The 26,532-nt window shown below is 37.1% G+C and overlaps 1 protein-coding gene across 7 annotated transcripts in view; it reads left to right on the top strand.

Moving 5' to 3' along the window:
• The window catches only part of vipr1b (vasoactive intestinal peptide receptor 1b), a 183,731-nt gene that overhangs the window by 90,879 nt on the left and 66,320 nt on the right, over positions 1-26,532 (top strand). For 5 of the 7 annotated variants that reach the window (XR_009809757.1, XM_061921296.1, XM_061921294.1 and 2 more), the window contains exon 1: positions 22,708-23,006. The exons of the other annotated variants lie outside the window; for them this stretch is intronic. Coding sequence is in view for 4 of the 5 variants with exons in the window: in XM_061921296.1 (XP_061777280.1) it covers positions 22,950-23,006 (57 nt within the window). In the remaining variant the exon portion in view is untranslated. Of the gene's footprint in view, positions 1-22,707; positions 23,007-26,532 lie in introns of those variants that run through there. 7 annotated transcript variants of the gene reach the window in all.

The following is a 26,532-nucleotide window of genomic DNA, read 5'->3' as shown; positions in this document are numbered from 1 at the left end:
TCATTAGTATCGCATCACATACTTTTTAGAGGTGGTATAGTACCAAATACGATTCATTAGTATCATGTACTTTTTAGAGGCGGTATAGTACCGAATATGATTCATTAGTATCGCATCACATACTTTTTAGAGGTGGTATAGTACTGAATACGATTCATTAGTATCATGTACTTTTTAGAGGCGGTATAGTACCAAATAAGATTCATTAGTATGGCGTACTTTTAGAGGCGGTATAGTACCGAATACGAGTCATTAGTATCGCATACTTTTTAGAGGCGGTATAGTACCGAATATGATTCATTAGTATCATGTACTTTTTAGAGGCGCTATAGTACCAAATATGATTCATTAGTATCATGTACTTTTTAGAGGCGGTATAGTACCAAATATGATTCATTAGTATGGCGTACTTTTAGAGGCGGTATAGTACCAAATATGATTCATTAGTATTGCATACTTTTTAGAGGCGGTATAGTACCAAATATGATTCATTAGTATTGCATCGGATACTTTTTAATGGCGGTATAGTACCGAACATGATTCATTAGTATTGCATACTTTTTAGAGGCGGTATAGTACGGAATATGATTTATTAGTATTGCATATTTTTTAGAGGCGGTATAGTACTGAATAAGATTCATTAGTATCGCATCGGATACTTTTTAAAGGTGGTATCGTACCGAATACGATTCATTAGTATTGAGTACTTTTTAGAGGCGGTATAGTAACAAGTATGATTTATTAGAATCGCATCGGATACTTTTTAAAGGCGGTATAGTACCGAATATGATTCATTAGTATCGCATCACATACTTTTTAGAGGTGGTATAGTACCGAATACGATTCATTAGTATCGCATCACATACTTTTTAGAGGTGGTATAGTACCGAATACGATTCATCAGTATCATGTACCTTTTAGAGGCGGTATAGTACCAAAAGTATGGCGTACTTTTAGAGGCAGTGTAGTACCGAAAACGAGTCATTAGTATCGCATACTTTTTAGAGGCTGTATAGTACCGAATATGATTCATTCGTATCTCATCACATACTTTTTAGAGGCGGTATAGTACCAAATATGATTCATTAGTATCGCATCACATACTTTTTAGAGGTGGTATAGTACCGAATACGATTCATCAGTATCATGTACCTTTTAGAGGCGGTATAGTACCAAAAGTATGGCGTACTTTTAGAGGCAGTATAGTACCGAAAACGAGTCATTAGTATCGCATACTTTTTAGAGGCGGTATAGTACCAAATATGGTTCATTAGTATTGCATCGGATACTTTTTAGAGGCGGTATAGTACCGAATATGATTCATTAGTATCTCATCACATACTTTTTAGAGTCAGTATAGTACGTGAATGCATAATAAAATAAGAAAATGCAGTCATTAGTGGCATGGAATAAGATTCGTGTGTGAGACACCCTGACTGATGTAGTCATGAAATAAATGAACTATAATAAAGTCTTCAATTCCGTCCGTCAAAAAAATGACAGAGAATCGTTTCTGCTGACACTTTTGGGACAAACCATCTTCCTTTCGTGACAGCTAATCACTTCTCTTCAGACACCACGTCACAAATGTTCAAGTCACCAAAACTCAAGTGTGAGTGCAAGAGAAACGTCGAAAGAGCCATATTGGACCAAAAATTAAAAAAAAAAACTAGCCGCAAATGACAGAAGATGTCAGGTTCAAACACTGATGACATCTATTAAACAGACAAGAAGCAAGGAATTAAACAGAGACAGAGTTCAATTTTGAGACATGTTGCAGGCATCACATTCCAAATGAGATAATAGTTGCAAAAACTAACAAAGTTTTCCAGTGGTAACATTAAAACCTATGGGATGTTCCAAATAAGTGTTTGATGAGCATTCCTCAACTTTATCGGTCTTTTTTTGCCACTTGTGCCAGCTTGTTGTGAAATATGTTGCAGTCATCAAATTCCAAACGAGCTAATAGTTGCCAAAAATAACAAAGTTTTCCAGTTGTAACATTAACACCTGTGGGATGTTCCAAATAAGTGTTTGACGAGCATTCCTCAAATTTATCGGTCTTTTTTGCCACTTGTGCCAGCTTTTTGTGAAACATGTTGCAGTCACCAAATTCCAAATGAGCGAATAGTTGCCAAAAATAACATTTTTTTCCAGTTGTAACATTAACACCTGTGGGATGTTCCAAATAAGTGTTTGATGAGCATTCCTCAACTTTATCGGTCTTTTTTGCCACTTGTACCAGCTTTTTGTGAAACAGGTTGCAGTCATGAAATTCCAAATGAGCTAATAGTTGCCAAAAATAGCAAAGTTTTCCAGTTGTAACGTTAACACCTGTGGGATGTTCCAAATAAGTGTTTGACGAGCATTCCTCAACTTTGTCAGTCTTTTTTTTGCCACTTGTGCCAGCTCTTTGTGAAACGTGTTGCAGTCATCAAATTCCAAATGAGCTAATAGTTGCAAAAAATAACAAAGTTTTCCAGTTGTAACGTTAACACCTGTGGGATGTTCCAAATAAGTGTTTGACGAGCATTCCTCAACTTTGTCAGTCTTTTTTTTGCCACTTGTGCCAGCTTTTTGTGAAACATGTTGCAGTCATCAAATTCCAAATGAGCGAATAGTTGCCAAAAATAACAAAAGTTTCCAGTTGTAACGTTAACACCTGTGGGATGTTCCAAATAAGTGTTTGATGAGCATTCCTCAACTTTATCGGTCTTTTTTGCCACTTGTGCCAGCTTTTTGGGAAACATGTTGCAGTCATCAAATTCCAAATGAGCTAATAGTTGCAAAAAATAACAAAGTTTTCCAGTTGGCTCGTTAACACCTGTGGGATGTTCCAAATAAGTGTTTGATGAGCATTCCTCAACGTTCTCAGTCTTTTTTGCCACTTGTGCCAGCTTTTTGTGAAACATGTTGCAGTCATGAAATTCCAAATGAGCGAATAGTTGCCAAAAATAACAAAGTTTTCCAGTTGTAACGTTAACACCTGTGGGATGTTCCAAATAAGTATTTGATGAGCATTCCTCAACGTTCTCAGTCTTTTTTGCCACTTGTACCAGCTTTTTGTGAAACATGTTGCAAGCATCAAATTTCAAATGGGCTAATAGTTGCAAAAAATAACAAAGTTTTCCAGTTGTAACGTTAACACATGTGGGATGTTCAAAATAAGTGTTTGATGAGCAATCCTCAACTTTATTGGTCTTTTTTGCCACTTGTGCCAGCTTTTTGTGAAACATGTTGCAGTCACCAAATTCCAAATGAGCGAATAGTTGCGAAAAATAACAAAAGTTTCCAGTTGTAACGTTAACACCTGTGGGATGTTCCAAATAAGTGTTTGACGAGCATTCCTCAACTTTATCGGTCTTTTTTGCCACTTGTGCCAGCTTTTTGTGAAACATGTTGCAAGCATCAAATTCCAAATGAGCTAATAGTTGCAAAAACTAACAAAGTTTTCCAGTGGTAACGTTAACACCTGTGGGATGTTCCAAATAAGTGTTTGATGAGCATTCCTCAACTTTATCGGTCTTTTTTGCCACTTGTACCAGCTTTTTGTGAAACAGGTTGCAGTCATGAAATTCCAAATGAGCGAATAGTTGCCAAAAATAACAAAGTTTTCCAGTTGTAACATTAACACATGTGGGATGTTCCAAATAAGTGTTTGATGAGTATTCCTCAACTTTATCAGTCTTTTTTGCCACTTGTGCCAGCTTTTTGTGAAACATGTTGCAGTCATCAAATTCCAAATGAGCGAATAGTTGCCAAAAATAACAAAAGTTTCCAGTTGTAACGTTAACACCTGTGGGATGTTCCAAATAAGTGTTTGACGAGCATTCCTCAACTTTATCGATCTTTATTGCCACTTGTGCCAGCTTTTTGTGAAACATGTTCCAGTCATCAATTTCCAAATGAGCAAATAGTTGCCAAAAATAGCAAAGTTTTCCAGTTGTAACGTTAACACCTGTGGGATGTTCAAAATAAGTGTTTGATGAGCAATCCTCAACTTTATTGGTCTTTTTTGCCACTTGTGCCAGCTTTTTGTGAAACATGTTGCAGTCACCAAATTCCAAATGAGCGAATAGTTGCGAAAAATAACAAAAGTTTCCAGTTGTAACGTTAACACCTGTGGGATGTTCCAAATAAGTGTTTGACGAGCATTCCTCAACTTTGTCAGTCTTTTTTTTTGCCACTTGTGCCAGCTTTTTGTGAAACATGTTGCAGTCACCAAATTCCAAATGAGCGAATAGTTGCGAAAAATAACAAAAGTTTCCAGTTGTAACGTTAACACCTGTGGGATGTTCCAAATAAGTGTTTGACGAGCATTCCTCAACTTTATCGGTCTTTTTTGCCACTTGTGCCAGCTTTTTGTGAAACATGTTGCAAGCATCAAATTCCAAATGAGCTAATAGTTGCAAAAACTAACAAAGTTTTCCAGTGGTAACGTTAACACCTGTGGGATGTTCCAAATAAGTGTTTGATGAGCATTCCTCAACTTTATCGGTCTTTTTTGCCACTTGTACCAGCTTTTTGTGAAACAGGTTGCAGTCATGAAATTCCAAATGAGCGAATAGTTGCCAAAAATAACAAAGTTTTCCAGTTGTAACATTAACACATGTGGGATGTTCCAAATAAGTGTTTGATGAGTATTCCTCAACTTTATCAGTCTTTTTTGCCACTTGTGCCAGCTTTTTGTGAAACATGTTGCAGTCATCAAATTCCAAATGAGCGAATAGTTGCCAAAAATAACAAAAGTTTCCAGTTGTAACGTTAACACCTGTGGGATGTTCCAAATAAGTGTTTGACGAGCATTCCTCAACTTTATCGATCTTTATTGCCACTTGTGCCAGCTTTTTGTGAAACATGTTCCAGTCATCAATTTCCAAATGAGCAAATAGTTGCCAAAAATAGCAAAGTTTTCCAGTTGTAACGTTAACACCTGTGGGATGTTCAAAATAAGTGTTTGATGAGCAATCCTCAACTTTATTGGTCTTTTTTGCCACTTGTGCCAGCTTTTTGTGAAACATGTTGCAGTCACCAAATTCCAAATGAGCGAATAGTTGCGAAAAATAACAAAAGTTTCCAGTTGTAACGTTAACACCTGTGGGATGTTCCAAATAAGTGTTTGACGAGCATTCCTCAACTTTGTCAGTCTTTTTTTTTGCCACTTGTGCCATTTTTTAGAGACATCTTGCAGGCATCAAATTCCAAATGAGCTAATATTTGCAAAAAATAGCAAAGTTTTCCAGTTGTAACGTTAACACCTGTGGGATATTCCAAATAAGTGTTTGACGAGCATTCCTCAACGTTCTCAGTCTTTTTTGCCACTTGTACCAGCTTTTTGTGAAACATGTTGCAAGCATCAAATTCCAAATGAGCTAATAGTTGCAAAAAATAGCAAAGTTTTCCAGTTGTAACGTTAACACCTGTGGGATCTTCCAAATAAGTGTTTGACGAGCATTCCTCAACTTTATCGGTCTTTTTTGCCACTTGTGCCAGCTTTTTGTGAAACATGTTGCAGTCATGAAATTCCAAATGAGCGAATAGTTGCAAAAACTAACAAAGTTTTCCAGTTGTAACATTAACACCTGTGGGATGTTCCAAATAAGTGTTTGACGAGCATTCCTCAACTTTGTCAGTCTTTTTTTGCCACTTGTGCCAGCTTTTTGTGAAACATGTTGCAGTCATCAAATTCCAAATGAGCTAATAGTTGCCAAAAATAACAAAGTTTTCCAGTTGTAACGTTAACACCTGTGGGATGTTCCAAATCAGTGTTTGATGAGCAATCCTCAACTTTATTGGTCTTTTTTGCCACCTGTACCAGCTTTTTGTGAAACATGTTGCAAGCATCAAATTCCAAATGAGCTAATATTTGCAAAAACTAACAAAGTTTTCCAGTTGTAACATTAACACCTGTGGGATGTTCCAAATAAGTGTTTGATGAGCATTCCTCAACTTTATCAGTCTTTTTTGCCACTTGTACCAGCTTTTTGTGAAACATGTTGCAGTCATCAAATTCCAAATGAGCGAATAGTTGCAAAAAATAGCAAAGTTTTCCAGTTGTAACGTTAACACCTGTGGGATCTTCCAAATAAGTGTTTGACGAGCATTCCTCAACTTTATCGGTCTTTTTTGCCACTTGTGCCAGCTTTTTGTGAAACATGTTGCAGTCATGAAATTCCAAATGAGCGAATAGTTGCAAAAACTAACAAAGTTTTCCAGTTGTAACGTTAACACCTGTGGGATGTTCCAAATAAGTGTTTGATGAGCAATCCTCAACTTTATTGGTCTTTTTTGCCACTTGTGCCAGCTTTTTGTGAAACATGTTGCAGTCATCAAATTCCAAATGAGCGAATAGTTGCCAAAAATAACAAAAGTTTCCAGTTGTAACGTTAACACCTGTGGGATGTTCCAAATAAGTGTTTGATGAGCATTCCTCAACTTTGTCAGTCTTTTTTTTTGCCACTTGTGCCAGCTTTTTTGAGACATCTTGCAGGCGTCAAATTTCAATTGAGCTAATAGTTGCAAAGACTAACAAAGTTTTCCAGTTGTAACGTTAACACCTGTGGGATGTTCCAAATAAGTGTTTGATGAGCATCCCTCAACTTTGTCAGTCTTTTTTTTGCCACTTGTGCCAGCTTTTTGTGAAACATGTTGCAGTCATCAAATTCCAAATGAGCGAATAGTTGCCAAAAATAACAAAAGTTTCCAGTTGTAACGTTAACACCTGTGGGATGTTCCAAATAAGTATTTGATGAGCATTCCTCAACGTTCTCAGTCTTTTTTGCCACTTGTACCAGCTTTTTGTGAAACATGTTGCAAGCATCAAATTTCAAATGAGCGAATAGTTGCAAAAACTATCAAAGTTTTCTGGTTGTAACGTTAACACCTGTGGGATGTTCCAAATAAGTGTTTGATGAGCATTCCTCAACTTTATCGGTCTTTCTTGCCACTTGTACCAGCTTTTTGTGAAACATGTTGCAAGCATCAAATTTCAAATGAGCGAATAGTTGCAAAAAATAACAAAGTTTTCCAGTTGTAACGTTAACACCTGTGGGATGTTCCAAATAAGTATTTGACGAGCATTCCTCAACTTTCTCAGTCTTTTTTTTTTTGCCACTTGTGCCAGCTTTTTTGGAGACATCTTGCAGGCATCAAATTCCAAATGAGCTAATAGTTGCAAAAAATAACAAAGTTTTCCAGTTGTAACGTTAACACCTGTGGTACTGTCGTGATCCGCTTCCCGGATCACAGTTTGATTTCGGTTTATGAGTCTTTTACTGTTTTCTGTTTGTTTTGGACTCTTCCGGTTCCTAGTTTTGCACTTTCTTATTTCTCTTGTCTCCATGGTTTCGTATTTGTTCCTTCCACCTGCTACTTGTTTTTGACGCGCACCTGTGTTTCATTGATTACTTCATTATTTAAACCTGCCTTCTCCCTCTGTTCAGTCTTGATCCTTTGTTTGCGGTAAGCAACACTCACGCGACGTTCTTGTTTTTGTGCTAAAAAGAACCTTAGCTTCCCGTGCGCTCGGCACGTTTCCTCTGGACTCTTCGACTCCGAGCTAAGTTTTTAGCTCAACTTCCTGTGCGTTCGGCACCTGTTTTCTTTTGTTTATTTCTGTCAGTTTTGTACCAGTATTATCATTTTTGTATTAAAATCAAGCCTTTACCTGCTAGTCCTTTTTTGCATCCTGGGGTGGACAAAACGCGCATCACAGTGCGCTACCCTCGTGTCAGGTTCGTTCCGAATAAGTGTTTGATGAGCATTCCTCAACTTTCTCAGTCTTTTTTGCCACTCGTGCCAGCTTTCTTGAAACATGTTTAAAATGAGCTAATATTTGCAAAAAATAACAAAGTTTTCCAGTTGTAACGTTAACACCTGTGGGTTGTTCCAAATAAGTGTTTGATGAGCAATCCTCAACTTTCTCAGTCTTTTTTTTTTGCCACTTGTGCCAGCTTTTTGGAGACATCTTGCAGGCATCAAATTCCAAATGAGCTAATAGTTGCAAAAACTAACAAAGTTTTCCAGTTGTAAAGTTAACACCTGTGGTACTGTCGTGATCCGCTTCCCGGATCTCATTTTGATTTCGGTTTTTGAGTCCTTTACTGTTTTCTGTTTGTTTTGGACTCTTCCGGTTCCTAGTCTTGCACTTTCTTATTTATCTTGTCTCCATGGTTTCGTATTTGTTCCACCTGCTACTTGTTTTCGACGCGCACCTGTGTTTCATTGATTACTTCATTATTTAAGCCTGCCTTCTCCCTCTGTTCATTCTTGATCCTTTGTTAGCGGTAAGCAACACTCACGCGACGTTCTTGTTTTTGTGCAAAGTATCCCCTTAGCTTCCCGTGCGCTCGGCACGTTTCCTCTGGACTCTTCAACTCCGTGCTAAGTTTTTAGCTCAACTTCCTGTGCGTTCGGCACCTGTTTTCTTTTGTTTATTTCTGTCAGTTTTGTACCAGTATTATCATTTTTGTATTAAAATCAAGCCTTTACCTGCTAGGCCTTTTTTTGCATCCTGGGGTGGACAAAACGCGCATCACAATGCGCTACCCTCGTGTCAGGTTCGTTCCGAATAAGTGTTTGATGAGCATTCCTCAACTTTCTCAGTCTTTTTTGCCACTCGTGCCAGCTTTCTTGAAACATGTTTAAAATGAGCTAATATTTGCAAAAAATAACAAAGTTTTCCAGTTGTAACGTTAACACCTGTGGGTTGTTTCAAATAAGTGTTTGATGAGCAATCCTCAACTTTCTCAGTCTTTTTTTTTTGCCACTTGTGCCAGCTTTTTTGGAGACATCTTGCGGGCATCAAATTCCAAATGAGCTAATATTTGCAAAAACTAACAAAGTTTTCCAGTTGTAACGTTAACACCTGTGGTACTGTCGTGATCCGCTTCCCGGATCTCATTTTGATTTCGGTTTTTGAGTCCTTTACTGTTTTCTGTTTGTTTTGGACTCTCTCGGTTCCTAGTTTTGCACTTTCTTATTTATCTTGTCTCCATGGTTTTGTATTTGTTCCACCTGCTACTTGTTTTTGACGCGCACCTGTGTTTCATTGATTACTTCATTATTTAAGCCTGCCTTCTCCCTCTGTTCATTCTTGATCCTTTGTTTGCGGTAAGAAACACTCACGCAACGTTCTTGTTTTTGTGCAAAGTATCCCCTTAGCTTCCCGTGCGCTCGGCACGTTTCCTCTGGACTCTTCGACCCCGTGCTAAGTTTTTAGCTCAACTTCCTGTGCGTTCGCCACCTGTTTTCTTTTGTTTATTTCTGTCAGTTTTGTATCATTTTTATATTAAAATCAAGCCCTTACCTGCTAGTCCTGTCCGTCTAGTCCTTTTGCATTCCTCAACTTTCTCAGTCTTTTTTGCCACTCGTGCCAGCTTTCTCGAAACATGTTTAAAATGAGCTAATATTTGCAAAAAATAACAAACTTTTCCAGCTGTAACGTTACGTATCTTGTCTTTGCAGTCTATTCAATATAAGTTGAAAAGGATTGACAAATCATTGTATTCTCTTTTTATTTACCTTTTACACAAGGTGACAACCTTTGCCATGAAGCTGAATTCCTGTTTCAACTGAGCATCCTCCGCATGTTGCTACAGTTTCATTGGAGTCCACCTGTGCACAATTCAGTTGGTTCTTGCTGTTTTGATGATAGAGACGGTGAAAAAATAATGTTGTTTTTCCCCCCCTGGTGGGAGACACAAATCCATGCGGACACAAAACCGGAGGCGTTGTCCACCGTGCGGCGATCCTTTCGGCTCCTGCTGCTCTTTGAGCGGCCGGGAGGTCAGCGACGCTGGCACCAAATCAATAACCCGCTGAGATGTTCAGCGTCTTCGGTGATTGCACCGACAACTCAGTTGATAGTAAAAAGTGGTCGCGATTGTTGGATGCGACTTTAAAGCATAACCAAGCATGCATGACTACAGCTCTTGTCTCAAAGTACAAACCCCGTTTCCATATGAGTTGGGAAATTGTGTTTGATGTAAATATTAACGGAATACAATGACTTGCAAATCCTTTTCAACCCATATTCAGTTGAATCCACTACAAAGACAACATATTTGATGTTCAAACTCATAAACGTATTTTTTTTTTGCAAATAATAATTAATTTAGAATTTCATGGCTGCAACGCGTGCCAAAGTAGTTGGGAAAGGGCATGTTCACCACTGTGTTGCATCACCTTTTCTTTTAAAAACACTCAATAAACCTTTGGGAACTTGAAGCTTGTCAGGTGGAATTATTTCCCATTCTTGTTTTATGTACAGCTTAGTATAGCTCGGTTGGTAGAGTGGCCGTGCCAGCAACTTGAGGGTTGCAGGTTCGATTCCCGCTTCCGCCATCCTAGTCACTACCGTTGTGTCCTCGGGCAAGACACTTTACCCACGTGCTCCCAGTGCCACCCACACTGGTTTAAATGTAACTTAGATATTGGGTTTCACTATGTAAAGCGCTTTGAGTCACTAGAGAAAAGCGCTATATAAATATAATTCACTTCACTTCACTTAATTTGTTCATAATGTGCCACACATTTACAATGGGAGACAGGTCTGGACTACCGGCAGGCCAGACTAGTAGCCGCACTCTTTTACTATGAAGCCACGCTGTTGTAACAAGTGACTTGGCATTGTCTTGCTGAAATAAGCAGGGGCGTCCATGATAACGTTGCTTGGATGACAACATATGTTGCTCCAAAACCTGAACATACCTTTCAGCATTAATGGTGACTTCACAGATGTGTAAGTTACCCATGTCTTTGGCATCAATACACCCCCGTACCATCACACATGCTGGCTTTTACACTTTTCACCTAGAACAATCCTTATAGTTCTTTTCATCTTTGGTCCGGAGGACACGACATTCATCATTTCCAAAAAGTAATTTGAAATGTGGACTCGTCAGACCATCGTCAGTCCATCTTAGATGAGCTCGGGCCCAGAGAAGCCGGCGGCGTTCCCGGGTGTTGTTGATAAATGGGTTTTGCTCTGCATAGCAGAGTTTTAACTTGCACTTACAGATGTAGCGACCAACTGTAGTTACTGACAGTGGTTTTATGAAGTGTTCCTGAGCCCATGTGGTGATATCCTTTACACACTGATGTCTGTTTTTGATGCAGAACCGCCTGAGGGATCAAAGGTCCGTAATATCATCGCTTTCGTGCAGTGATTTCTCCAGATTCTCTGAAGCTTTTGATGATTTTACGGACCGTAGATGGTAAAATCCCCAAATTCCTTGCAATAGCTCGTTGAGAAATATTGTTCTAAAACTGTTCGACAATTTGCTTACAAATTGGTGACCCTCGCCCCATCCTTGTTTGTGAATTACTTAGCATTTCATGGAAGCTGCTTTTATACCCAATCATGGCACCCACCTGTTCCCAATTAGCCTGCACACCTGTGGGATGTTCCACATAAGTGTTTGATGAGCATTCCTCAACTTTATCAGTATTTATTGCCACCTTTCCCAACTTCTTTGTCACGTGTTGCTGGCATCAAATTCTAAAAAAAAAAAATCTTAATCAGTTTGAACATGAAATATGTTGTCTTTGTAGCATATTCAACATTGTATTCTGTTTATATTTACATCCAACACAATTTCCCAACTCATATGGAAACAGGGTTTGTAGATGTACTGTCACCACCTGTCACATCACACCCTGACTTCTTTGGACTTTTTAGCAGTTTTCCTGTGTAGTGTTTTTACTTCTTGTCTTGCAGTCTCATGTCTTTTTTTGAGCGATATTTCTCGCATCTACTTTGTTGTAGCAATCAAGAATATTTCAGTTGATTTGATCCTTCTTTGTAAGGACATTGTTGGTTGTCATGTCATGTTGGGATGTACTTTGTAACTCTTTGCTGCTTATGATAGAATAGATATTTGTTATTGTTATGATAGAATATATATTTGTTATTGTTGTTATGATAGAATATATATTGAATAATACATGGTTATTTATAATATGTATTGAATAATATGTTGTTGTTTTGATAGCATATATATTGAATAATACGTTGGTATGATAGAATATATATTGAATAATGTGTTGTGGTTATGATAGAATATTGAATAATATGTTGTTGTTACGATAGAATATATATAGAATAATACGTTGTTATGATATAAAATAGATTGAATAATACATGGTTATGATATAATATACATTGAATAATATGTTGTTGTTATGATACAATATGTATTTATTATTGTTGTTATGATATGATATATATTGAAAAATACATGGTTATGATATAATATGCATTGAATAATATGTTGTTGTTTTGATAGAATATATATTGAATAATACATTATTATGATATAATATATAATGAATAATATGTTGTTATGATACAATATTTATTTATTATTGATTTATGATATATATTGAATAATACATTATTATGATATATAATGAATAATATGTTGTTTTGATAGAATATATATTTATTATTGTTGTTATGATAGAATATATATTGAATAATAAGTTGTTATGATATGATGTATTATGAATAATATGTTGTAGTTATGATAGAATATATATTTATTATCTTTGTTATGATAGAATATATATTGAATAATACATTGTTATGATATAATATATATTGAGTAATATGTTGTTATGATAGAATAAATATTGAATAATATGTTGTTACGATAGAATATATATTGAATAATACGTTGTTATGATATATAATATATTGACTAATACATGGTTATGATATAATATACATTGAATAATATGTTGTTGTTATGATACAATATTTATTTATTATTGATTTATGATATATATTGAATAATGCGTTGTTATGATAGAATATATATTGAATAATATGTTGTTATGATAGAATATATATTAAATAATGTCTGTGGTTATGATAGAATATTGAACAATATGTTGTTGTTATGATAGAATATATATAGAATAATACGTTGTTATGATATATAATAGATTGAATAATACATGGTTATGATATAATATACATTAAATAATATGTTGTTGTTGTGATACAATATGTATTTATTATTGTTGTTATGAAATAATATATATTGAATAATACGTTGTTATGATAGAATATATATTGAATCATATTTTGTTATGTTAGAATATATATTTATTATTGTTGTTGTGATATAATAAATATTGAATAAAATGTTGTTATGATAGAATATATATTTATTATTGTTGTTATGATATAATAAATATTGAATAATATGTTGTTACGATAGAATATATATTGAATAATACATGGTTATGATATAATATACATTGAATAATATGTTGTTGTTATGATACAATATGTATTTATTATTGTTTTATGATATAAATTGAATAATACGTTGTTATGATAGAATATATATTGAATAATATTTTGTTATGTTAGAATATATATTTATTATTGTTGTTATGATATAATAAATATTGAATAAAATGTTGTTATGATGGAATATATATTTATTATTGTTGTTATGATATAATACATATTGAATCATACGCTGTTACGATAGAATATATATTGAATAATCATGTAATATATATTGAATAATATGTTGTTGTTTTGACAGAATATATATTTATTATTGTTGTTATGATAAAATATGTATTGAAAATTTGTTGTTGTTATGATAGAATATATATTTATTATTGTTGTTATGATATAATAAATATTGAATAATATGTTGTTACGATAGAATATATATTGAATAATACATGGTTATGATATAATATACATTGAATAATATGTTGTTGTTATGATACAATATGTATTTATTATTGTTTTTATGATATATATTGAATAATACGTTGTTACGATAGAATATATATTGAATAATATGTTGCTATGATAGAATATATATTTATTATTGTTGTTATGATATAATACATATTGAATAATATGTTGTTATGATAGAATATATATTTATTATTGTTATTATGATATAATACATATTGAATCATACGCTGTTACGATAGAATATATATTGAATAATCATGTAATATATATTGAATAATATGTTGTTGTTTTGACAGAATATATATTTATTATTGTTGTTATGATAAAATATGTATTGAAAATTTGTTGTTGTTATGATAGAATATATATTTATTATTGTTGTTATGATATAATATACATTGAATAATATGTTGTTATGATAGAATATATATTGAATAATATGTTGTTATAATGGAATATATATTTAATGAATCACTTTGAAGCAAACGCTGTCATTAGCTAACAACACACAAAGCTAACACATGTGTCACGTGCGACGTAATGATGTCATTCCTTGCCAAAATATCCTCCTTTCTCTTCTATCTCTCCTATGTCTCCTATCTCTCCTTTCTCTTCTATCTCTCCTATGTCTCCTATCTCTCCTTTCTCTCCTATCTCTCCTATGTCTCCTATCTCTCCTTTCTCTTCTATCTCTCCTATGTCTTCTATCTCTCCTGCTCGGCTTCTGCTTTTCGTCTTGTCTCGTCGTTACGAACAAGTTGGAAAGACGATGGCAGTCGTTCAAGGAGCCCAAAGAACGCCTGTCCTGACGGATGGGTGGGCGGAGCTGTGAATGCTCAATACTTTGGTGATATTGGATATTGACTAACATCTCGGAGAAGCTTTTCGCAATGCAAGACGAAACTATGATCCATTTAAGACTCGGAATGGACAACTCGATCAGACAAACCATCGGAATGTCTTTGCTCGCCTAACAAAAACAATCCTTATCTACAATTCGCCTCCCTCTGCGACGGCGTTGTGCTGCAAACACCCCAGCGAGACCAGTGCAGTGGAAGAGGCCCTGAAATACCCCTTCCCCGTCCTTCAAAGACACCTTTCCTCTTTGATCCGGAGGACACAACGTTCACAGTTTCCAAATACAATATGAAATGTTGACTCGTCAAACCACAGAACATTTTTCCACACTGCATCAGTCCATCTTAGCTGAGTTTGGGGCCCAGCGAAGCTGGCGGCGTTTCTGGGTGTTGTTGATAAATGGCTTTTGCCTTGCATAGTAGAGTTTTAACTTACAATTTAATGGCAGCAACACATTTCCAAAATGTTGGCATAGGGGCATTTTTACCACTGTGTCACATTGGTAACACACTGGAGGCGTTTCTGGGTGTTGTTGATAAATGGCTTTCGCCTTGCATAGTAGAGTTTTAACTTAGAACTTAATGGCAGCAACACGTTGCAAAAAAAGTTGTCATGGGGGCATTTTTACCACTGTGTCACATGGCCTTTCCTTTTAACAACACTCTGTAAAGGTTTGGGAACTGAGGAGACACGTTTTTGAAGTGGAATTCTTTCCCATTCTAGCTTGATTTCACAGCTTAAGTTGTTCAACATTCCGGGGTCTCTGTTGTGATATTTTAGGCTTCACATTTTCAATGGGAGACAGGTCTGGACTACAGGCAGGCCAGTCTAGTACCCGCACTCTTTTACTATGGCATTGTTTTGCTGAAATAAGCAGGGGCGTCCATGATAATGTTGCTTGGATGACAACATATGTTGCTCCAAAACCTGTATGGACCTTTCAGCATTAATGGTGCCTTCACAGATGTGTAAGTTACCCATGCCTTGGCCACTAATACACCCCCATACCATCACAGATGCTGGCTTTTACACTTTGTGCCTATAAAAATCCGGATGGTTCTTTTCCTCTTTGATCCAGAGGACACAACGTCCACAGTTTCCAAATACAATATGAAATGTTGACTCGTCAAACCACTGAACATTTTTCCACTTTGCATCAGTCCATCTTAGATGTGCTCGGGCCCCAGCGAAGCCGGCGGCGTTTCTGGGTGTTGTTGATAAATTGCTTTCGCCCTGCATAGTAGAGTTTTAACTTAGAATTTAATGGCAGCAACACGTTGCCAAAAAGTTGGCACAGGGTCATTTTTACCACTGTGTTACATTGGTAACACACTGGCGGCATTTCTGGGTGTTGTTGATAAATGGCTTTCGCCTTGCATAGTAGAGTTTTAACTTAGAATTTAATGGCAGCAACATATTTAAAAGAAAAAGTTGTCACAGGGGCATTTTTACCACTGTGTCACATGGCCTTTCCTTTTAACAACTCTCCTTGAAAGTTTGGGAACTGAAGAGAAACGTTTTTGAAGTGGAAATCTTTCCAATTCTTGCTTGATGTACAGCTTAAGTTGTTCAACAGTCCGGGGTCTCCTTTGTGGTATTTTAAGCTTCACATTTTCAACAGGAGACAAGTCTGGACTACAGGCAGGCCAGTCTAGTACCCGCACTCTTTTACTGTTGCACCGTCTTGTTGATATAAGCAGGGGCGTCCATTATAACGTTGCTTGGATGGCAACCAAAACCTATATGTGCCTTTCAGCATTAATGGTGCCTTCACAGAAGTGTAAGTTACCCATGTCTTGGCCACTAATACACCCCCATACCATCACAGATGCTGCCTTTTACACTTTGCGCCTATAAATTTCCGGATGGTTCTTTTCCGCTTTGTTCCAGTTTCCAAAATCAATTATGAAATGTGGACTCGTCAGACCACAGAACACTTTTCCACATTGCATCAGTACATCTTAGATGTGCTCGGGCCCCAGCGAAGCCGGCGGCGTTTCTGGGTGTTGTTGATAAATGGCTTTCACCTTGCATGGTAGAGTTGTAACTTAGAATTTAATGGCAGCAACATATTGCAAAAAAAATTGTCACAGGGGCATTTTTACCACTGTGTCACATTGGTAACACACTGGCGGCGTTTCTGGGTGTTGTTGATAAATGGCTGTTGCCTTGCAAAGTAGAGTTTTAACTTAAAATTTAATGGGAGCAACATATTGCAAAAAAAAAGTTGTCACAGGGGCATTTTTACCACTGTGTCACATGGCCTTTCCTTTTAACAACTCTCCTTAAAGGTTTGGGAACTGAGGAGACACATTTTTGAAGTGGAATTATTTCCCATTCTAGCTTGATTTCACAGCTTAAGTTGTTCAACAGTCCGGCGTCTCCGTTTTGGTATTTTAGGCTTCACATTTTCAACGGGAGACAAGTCTGGACTACAGGCAGGCCAGTCTAGTACCCGCACTCTTTTACTATGGCATCGTCTTGCTGAAATAAGCAGGGGCGTCCATGATAACAAGATATGTTGCTCCAATGTACATTTCCTTCACAGATGTGTAAGTTACCCATGCCTTGGCCACTAATACACCCCCATACCATCACAGATGCTGCCTTTTACACTTTGTGCCTATAAAAATCCGGATGATTCTTTTCCTCTTTGATCCAGAGGACACAACGTTCACAGTTTCCAAATACAATATGAAATGTTGACTCGTCAAACCACAGAACATTTTTCCACATTGCATCAGTTCATCTTAGATGAGCTTGGGGCCCAGCGAAGCCGGCGGCGTTTCTGGGTGTTGTTGATAAATTGCTTTCGCCTTGCATAGTAGAGTTTTAACTTAGAATGTAATGGCAGCAACATATTGCAAAAAAAATTGTCACAGGGGCATTTTTACCACTGTGTCACATTGGTAACACACTGGCGGCGTTTCTGGGTGTTGTTGATAAATGGCTTTTGCCTTGCATAGTAGAGTTTTAACTTAGAATTTAACGGCAGCAACATATTGCAAAAAAAAGTTGTCACAGGGGCATTTTTACCACTGTGTCACATGGCCTTTCCTTTTAACAACTCTCCTTGAAAGTTTGGGAACTGAAGAGAAACGTTTTTGAAGTGGAAATCTTTCCAATTCTTGCTTGATGTACAGCTTAAGTTGTTCAACAGTCTGGGGTCTCCGTTCTGGTATTTTAGGCTTCACATTTTCAACGGGAGACAAGTCTGGACTACAGGCAGGCCAGTCTTGTACCCGCACTCTTTTACTATGGCATCGTCTTGCTGAAATAAGCAGGGGCGTCCATGATAACAAGATATGTTGCTCCAATGTACATTTCCTTCACAGATGTGTAAGTTACCCATGCCTTGGCCACTAATACACCCCCATACCATCACAGATGCTGGCTTTTACACTTTGTGCCTATAAAAATCCGGATGATTATTTTCCTCTTTGATCCAGAGGACACAACGTCCACAGTTTCCAAATACAATATGAAATGTTGACTCGTCAAACCACAGAACATTTTTCCACTTTGCATCAGTCCATCTTAGATGTGCTCGGGGCCCAGCGAAGCCGGCGGCGTTTCTGGGTGTTGTTGATAAATGGTTTCGCCTTTCATAGTAGAGTTTTAACTTAGAATGTAATGGCAGCAACATATTGCAAAAAAAATTGTCACAGGGGCATTTTTACCACTGTGTCACATTGGTAACACACTGGCGGCGTTTCTGGGTGTTGTTGATAAATGGCTGTTGCCTTGCAAAGTAGAGTTTTAACTTAGAATTTAATGGGAGCAACATATTGCAAAAAAAAAAGTTGTCACAGGGGCATTTTTACCACTGTGTCACATGGCCTTCCCTTTTAACAACACTCCTTAAAGGTTTGGGAACTGAGGAGACACATTTCTGAAGTGGAACTCTTTCCCATTCTAGCTTGATTTCACAGCTTAAGTTGTTCAAGAGTCCGGCGTCTCCGTTGTGGTATTTTAGGCTTCACATTTTCAACGGGAGACAAGTCTGGACTACAGGCAGGCCAGTCTAGTACCCGCACTCTTTTACTATGGCATCGTCTTGCTGAAATAAACAGGGGCGTCCATGATAACAAGATATGTTGCTCCAATGTACATTTTAGCATTTTTGGTGCCTTCACAGATGTGTAAGTTACCCATGTCTTGGCCACTAATACACCCCCATACCATCACAGATGCTGCCTTTTACACTTTGCGCCTATAAATATCCGGATGGTTCTTTTCCGCTTTGTTCCAGTTTCCAAAATCAATTATAAAATGTGGACTCGTCAGACCACAGAACATTTTTCCACTTTGCATCAGTCCATCTTAGATGTGCTCGGGGCCCAGCGAAGCCGGCGGCGTTTCTGGGTGTTGTTGATAAATGGTTTCGCCTTTCATAGTAGAGTTTTAACTTAGAATGTAATGGCAGCAACATATTGCAAAAAAAATTGTCACAGGGGCATTTTTACCACTGTGTCACATTGGTAACACACTGGCGGCGTTTCTGGGTGTTGTTGATAAATGGCTGTTGCCTTGCAAAGTAGAGTTTTAACTTAGAATTTAATGGGAGCAACATATTGCAAAAAAAAAAGTTGTCACAGGGGCATTTTCACCACTGTGTCACATGGCCTTCCCTTTTAACAACTCTCCTTAAAGGTTTGGGAACTGAGGAGACACATTTTTGAAGTGGAATTCTTTCCCATTCTTGCTTGATGTACAGCTTAAGTTGTTCAAAAGTCTGGGGTCTCCGTTGTGGTATTTTAGGCTTCACGTTTTCAACGGGAGACAAGTCTGGACTACAGGCAGGCCAGTCTAGTACCCGCACTCTTTTACTATGGCATCGTCTTGCTGAAATAAGCAGGGGCGTCCTTGATAACAAGATATGTTGCTCCAATGTACATTTCCTTCACAGATGTGTAAGCCTCTAATACACCCTCTCCCCCAATTAAGACCACGGTTGAAGTTTTAGTTTACTTTGATTGTGTGTCAAGTGGTCTTTGTGGACCTCAGGCAGACCTGTGGGTGGATTAAAAAAGCAATCCACAAGGTCCGAGGGGAGTCGTTCTTCTCGTGCTGCTCACATTTCTCTCTCCAGGTTATGGAGACAATATTGGAAGATGCGTCACACTGCGGAGGTGCATGATGCAGCCTTTAATCATTCTGCTTTCTTCTCCTTCTTTTGTGACACTCTCTCGCTCCATCGGACGTCTCCATCCTCTCTCGCCGCCGTAACGCTGCTCTGAATGCACGGCAAACATGCTGCAACAACACCCAGACACAAGGACTTCACGTCTTGTTTTATGTGAAATAACATCCTAAACGACTCTAAATCCATTCCTCCTCGGCAAAAATCCATTTCAAAACAGGAAATGTGTCACAATTTCTATTCGGATTTGTTTTTGAAGCTTTTTTTTTAGGCCATCTCTTAGCAACCAGAAGGAGCTTTTCTAGGCGAAAAAGGTTTGATTATAATTATTACATCAGAGACTCGGCATCAAGGGTTGGAATTGGGGGTTGAATCACCTAAATTTGATTCCCGGGCGTGGCCAGCGCTGCTGCTCACTGCTCCCCTCACCTCCCAGGGGGGTGATCAAAGGTGAGGGGTCAAATGCAGAGAATAGTTTCACCACATTTAGTGTGTGTGTGACTATCATTGCTACTTTAACTTCATAATATTACTAAAGAATCGATTCGGAATCGAATCGGAATCGAATCAAGTACCCAAATATTTACACCTCTAATATTTTTTGTTCTTATCACTTGATTCGAAACGACTGTTCTACCGTGCATCCAGAAAGTTTTGTTTCCACGTGTTATTTTTCAGCCTCATTCCAAAATGTCCTCAAAATTCTACACACAATACCCCATCATGACAATGTGAAAACGTTTTTTTCCAGGAGTTTTGCAAGTGTATTAAAAAAAATTTAAAAAAATAAATAACCTATAAATCATTACTCATAACTTGTTTCTCGTAGCTCAGACTCATTTCTCATAACTTCTCATGTTCATCACCCAAAGAAGCAGAGGGACATTTCTTTTTAATCATTTTCCGAATTAAATTATTTGAATTTGTTTTTTAAACATTTTTAATAACATTTTAAGTATTCACAGTGCTTAACTCTTTCCACATGTTGTGTTTCAGCCCATCCATCCATCCATTTTCTACCGTTTGTCCCTTTCGGGCTCGCGGGGGGTTGCTGGAGCCTAGCTCAGCTGCATTCGGGCGGAAGGCGGTGTACACCCTGGACAAGTCGCCATCTCATCACAGGTTATGTTTCAGCCTCATTTCAAAATGTTTGTCCTCAAAATTCTTTAAATTCTTTAAAAATTTGAAATTTATTTGAAAAACTCCTGAAAAAAAACACATTTTCACATCGTCATGATGGGGTATTGCATGTAGAATTTTAAGGACACACATTTTGGAATGAGGTTATGATTCAGCCTCATTTCAAAATGTGTGTCCTCAAAATTCTACACACAATACCCCACCATGACAATGTGAAAACGTTTTTTCCAGGAGTTTTGCAAGTGTATTAAAAATAAAAAAACTAATAAATATCCTATAAATCATTACTCATAACTTGTTTCTCGTAGCTCATACTAATTTCTCATAACTTCTCATGTTCATCACCCAAAGAAGCAGAGGGACATTTCTTTTTAATCATTTTCCGAATTTAATTATTTGAATTTGTTTTTTAAACATTTTTAATAACATTTTAAGTATTCACAGTGCTTAACTCTTTCCACATGTTGTGTTTCAGCCCATCCATCCATCCATCCATTTTCTACCGTTTGTCCCTTTCGGGCTCGCGGGGGGTTGCTGGAGCCTAGCTCAGCTGCATTCGGGCGGAAGGCGGCGCACACCCTGGACAAGTCGCCATCTCATCACAGGTTATGTTTCAGCCTCATTTCAAAATGTTTGTCCTCAAAATTCTTTACAATTTTAAATTTATTTGCAAAACTCCTGAAAAAAAACACGTTTTCACATCGTCATGATGGGGTATTGCATGTAGAATTTTAAGGACACACATTTTGGAATGAGGTTATGATTCAGCCTCATTTCAAAATGTGTGTCCTCAAAATTCTACACACAATACCCCACCATGACAATGTGAAAACGTTTTTCCAGGAGTTTTGCAAATGTATTAAAAATAAAAAACGAATAAATCACGTGCAAATTATTACTCAGAACTCGTAACTCCCAACTTCTCATGTTCATCACCCAGAAAAGCAGAGGGAGAATTCTTTCATCATTTTTAAAAATACATTTAAAAACAGTATATGTATTTTTTTTTAATTATTTAAATTAGTTTTTGAAACATTTCTAATAACATTTCAAGTATTCACAGCGCTTCACTCTTCCCACATGTTATGTTTCGGCCTCATTCCAAAATGTTTGTCCTCAAAATTCTACACACAATACCCCATCATGACAATATGAAAACGTTTTTCCAGGAGTTTTGCAAATGTATTAAAAATAAAAAATGAATAAATCACAAGTGAGGGACAATTCTTTCATCATTTTCAAAAATACATTTAAAAACAATATATGTATTTTTTTAAGTTATTTAAATTAGTTTTTTAAACATTTTTTAGTAACATTTTAAGAATTCACGCCGCTTAACTCTTCCCACATGTTATGTTTCAGCCTCATTCCAAAATGTTTGTCCTCAAAATTCTACACACAATACCCCATCATGACAATATGAAAAGTTTTTTCCTGGACTTTTGCAAATGTATTAAATAAAAAAACTAATTATCCTCCTTGAGACGTTCCCGGTTGGAGTCCGCCTGCGCTAAATCCAGTCGGTCGGACGTGATCTGGAAAAGCTAACAGCGTCTATGTTAGGTTGATAAACCATCATGCAGGAGTCACATGACATCAATTAGCGCATAATTAGCGCCCGTGCTTCTCCACCTCATGTCAGTGCATGATGATGATGATGCCGCTCTCAGTCTGCACTTGTTAGTTAGCAGGCGGCGGAGGAGATGGAGGTGGAGGAGGAGGCGGAGGAGGACTTGGTGGAGGAGGAGGAGGAGGAGGAGGAGGCGGAGTCCATAGCCAAGCAGGAGCAGAGTGGTGAGACAGAATCATTCCAGTGTTGCTGCAGATGGACCAGCAGAGAAAGACCAAGAAAAAGCAAATCCTACAGAGGAGGACCTGAGCAGCCAGCTCTAAGGTGCAACCTGGACCTTAGAGCAGGAACTCAGACCTTAGACCAGCAGGAACTGGGACCTGAGACCAGCACGACCTCGGACCTTAGACCAGAAGAAACTCGGACTCGAGACCAGCGGGAACTCGGACCTTGCACCAGAAGAAACTCGGACCGTAGACCAGCAAGAACCCTGACCTTAGACCAGCGTGATGGACTCTTCCCTGAAGCTGCTTGTGCTGGTCCTGCTGGGACGTCAAGTGCCAGAAGTAAGTTAGCATCTTTCTATGGAAATATTCCCGTCCCTGCCATAAATCCTAAATCCTATCCTTGCCATGAGGCGCTGACTCATCGCCTTGCTCAAGAGCATCTGAGCAGGAAGCGACTCTTTTTCCAGTCGTTTGAAAATATTATTTCCAATTTTAATGAGAAAGTCTGCCTTTATTAAGACAACCACACTGATAACAATCATAAAGACAAGATAGTAAGAGGCGGCGCAGCCTGCACCACCATCAACACTTTCAGTGACAATCACAACTCAATATTCATCACTCAAAACTAATCACTCAATACTCATAACTCATTACTCGTTACTCATTACTCGTTACTTGTAATTCATTACTCATTACTTGTGACTTGAAACTCGTAACTCATACTCATTACTCATAACTTGTAACTCTTTGCTCATAACTCACTACTCACAACTCAATACTCATAACTCATAATTAAGTAATTGTCACTCGTAACTTGTTAGCTCATTACTTGTAACTCTGCTCATAACTCAATACTCATAACTAATTACTCGTTACTCATTAGTCATAACTTGTTACTTATAACTCCTAACTCGTTACTCGTGACTTGTATCTCGTAACTCATACTCATTACTCATAACCTGTAACTCTTTGCTCATAACACAATACTCATTACTCGTTACTCATAACTCGTTACACAATACTCATTACTCATAACTTGTAACTCTTTGCTCATAACTCAATACTCATTACTCATAACCTGTAACTCTTTGATCATAACTCAATACTCATTACTCATAACCTGTAACTCTTTGATCATAACTCAATACTCATTACTTGTTACTCATTACTCATAACTTGTAACTCTTTGCTCATAACTCAATACTCATAACTCGTTACTCATTACTCATAACTCATTACTTGTTACTCTGCTCATAACTCAATACTCATAACCCGTTACTCATTACTCACAACTCATTACTCATAACTTGTAACTGCTCATAACTCAATACTCAGAACTAATTACTTGTTACACTTTACTCATAACTTGTTGCTTATAACTCTTAACTCATTACTCGTTACTCATAACTCATTACTTGTTACTCTGCTCATAACTCAATACTCATAACTCGTTACACATAACCCGTTACTCATTACTCATAACTTGTAACTCTGGTTATAACTCAATACTGATAACTTGTTTTTCCTAACTCAATATTCATAACTCGTAAATCAGAACTCGTTTCTCGTTACTCACAACTTGTGACTCGTACTCTTTACTCCTTACTCATAACTCGTAACTCATTACTCATAACTCGTGACTTGCAGCTCGTAACTCATACTAATACTCATTACTCATAACTTGTAACTCTTTCCTCATAACTCAATACTCATAACTCATTACTCATAACTCATTACTTGTAACTCATTGCTCATAACTTGTAACTGTGCTCCTAACTCAATACTTATAACTCGTTATTCGTTACTCGTAACTCATTACTCGTAACTCATACCCATTACTCATAACTTGTAACTCTTTGCTCATAACTCAATACTCATAACTCATTTCTCGTTACTCATAACTCATTACCCGTAACTCATACTCATTACTCATAACTTGTAACTCGTTGCTCATAACTCCATACTCATAACTCGTAACTCATTACTCATAACTTGTAACTCTGCTCAAAACTCAATACTTATAACTCGTTATAACTCGTTATTTGTTACTTATTACTTGTTACTCATAACTTGTAACTCTGGTCATAACTCAGTACTCATAACTTGTTACTCTAACTCAATATTCATAACGCGTAACTCAGAACTCGTTTCTCGTTACTCACAACTTGTGACTCGTACTCTTTACTCCTTACTCATAACTCATTACTCATAACTCGTGACTTGCAGCTCGTAACTCATACTAATACTCATTACTCATAACTTGTAACTCTTTGCTCATAACTCAATGCTCATAAGTAATTACTCATAACTTATTACTTGTAACTCATTACTCATAACTTGTAACTGTGCTCCTAACGCAATACTTATAACTCGTTATTCGTTACTTATTACTCGTTACTCGTAACTCATACTCATTAGTCATAACTTGTAACTCTTCGCTCATAACTCAATACTCATAACTCATTTCTCGTTACTCATAACTCATTACTCTTCGTAACTCATACTCATTACTCATAACTTGTAACTCTTTGCCCATGACTCCATACTCATAACTCGTAACTCATTACTCATAACTTGTAACTCTGCTCAAAACTCAATACTTATAACTCGTTATAACTCGTTATTTGTTACTTATTACTCGTTTCTCATTACTCGTTTCTCGTAACTCATTACTCATAACTCGTAACTCTGCTCAAAACTCAATACTTATAACTCGTTATAACTCGTTATTTGCTACTTATTACTCGTTACTCATTACTCGTTTCTCGTAACTCATAACTTGTAACTCTGCTCATAACTCAATACTTATAACTCATTACTTGTTAGTTATTACTCATTAGTCATTACTCATTACTCATAACTAATTACTTGTAACACATTACTCATAACTTTTTGCCCTGCTCATAACTCGATACTCATAACTCAACTTGTTTCTCGTTACTCATTAATCATAACTCGTTACTCATAACTTGTGACTCGTAACTCGTACTCATTACTTATAAGTTCACATGTTCATCACCCAAAGAAGCAGAGGGACAATTTGTCTTCAACCCACAATGTATTAAAAAGACACCTTCTAAAATGTCCCTGTGTCCAAAGATAGCAATATATGCAATAAAACAACAACTATCCAAAGATAGGAAAAAATTAAGTAAAAGAATAACCATCAAAAGATAGGAATATATGCAATAAAAGAAGAACTAACCAAAGATAGGAATATATGCAATAAAAGAAGAACCATCCAAAGATAGGAATATATGCAATAAAAGAAGAACTAACCAAAGATAGGAATATATACAATAAAAGAAGAACCATCCAAAGATAGGAATATATGCAATAAAAGAATAACCATCCAAAGATAGGAATATATGCAATAAAAGAAGAACTATCCAAAGATAGGAATATATGAAGTAAAAGAAGAACTACCCAACTCCAGTGAACACTTTCCTGGCAGAGATCGTCATTATTGGATGAATAAATGAAATAATTACGTCCGTGCGTGTTGGTCGCTTGTGAAGATGCTCCAGGAGGGTTCACTCTTTGCATCGGTGTCAGCGCTTCTGCTTCTGAAGCGCAACAAAATAAATCAGTCATCCACTCTCTTTGTCTCTGTGGGCGGAGGCCAGCTTGCCTTGTTGACGTGATGTAGCCTGCACGGCTAAACTGTCTTCTACTTCTTCTTCTTCTTCTTCTTCTCCTTCTTCTTCTTCTTCTTCTTCTTCTTCTTCTTCTTCTTCTTCTTCTTCTTCTTCTTCTTCTTCTTCTTCTTGTGATGGTGGACATAATAATCATAACTTTGATTAGCACTCCATTATATGACTTATACACAGTATATATATATATATATATATATATATATATA

The sequence above is a fragment of the Nerophis ophidion genome, linkage group LG15, assembly GCF_033978795.1.
Source record: "Nerophis ophidion isolate RoL-2023_Sa linkage group LG15, RoL_Noph_v1.0, whole genome shotgun sequence".
NCBI lineage: Eukaryota > Metazoa > Chordata > Actinopteri > Syngnathiformes > Syngnathidae > Nerophis > Nerophis ophidion.
The sequence above is the reverse complement of the archived record's forward strand: the minus strand, read 5'-3'. Positions and strand labels throughout refer to the sequence as shown.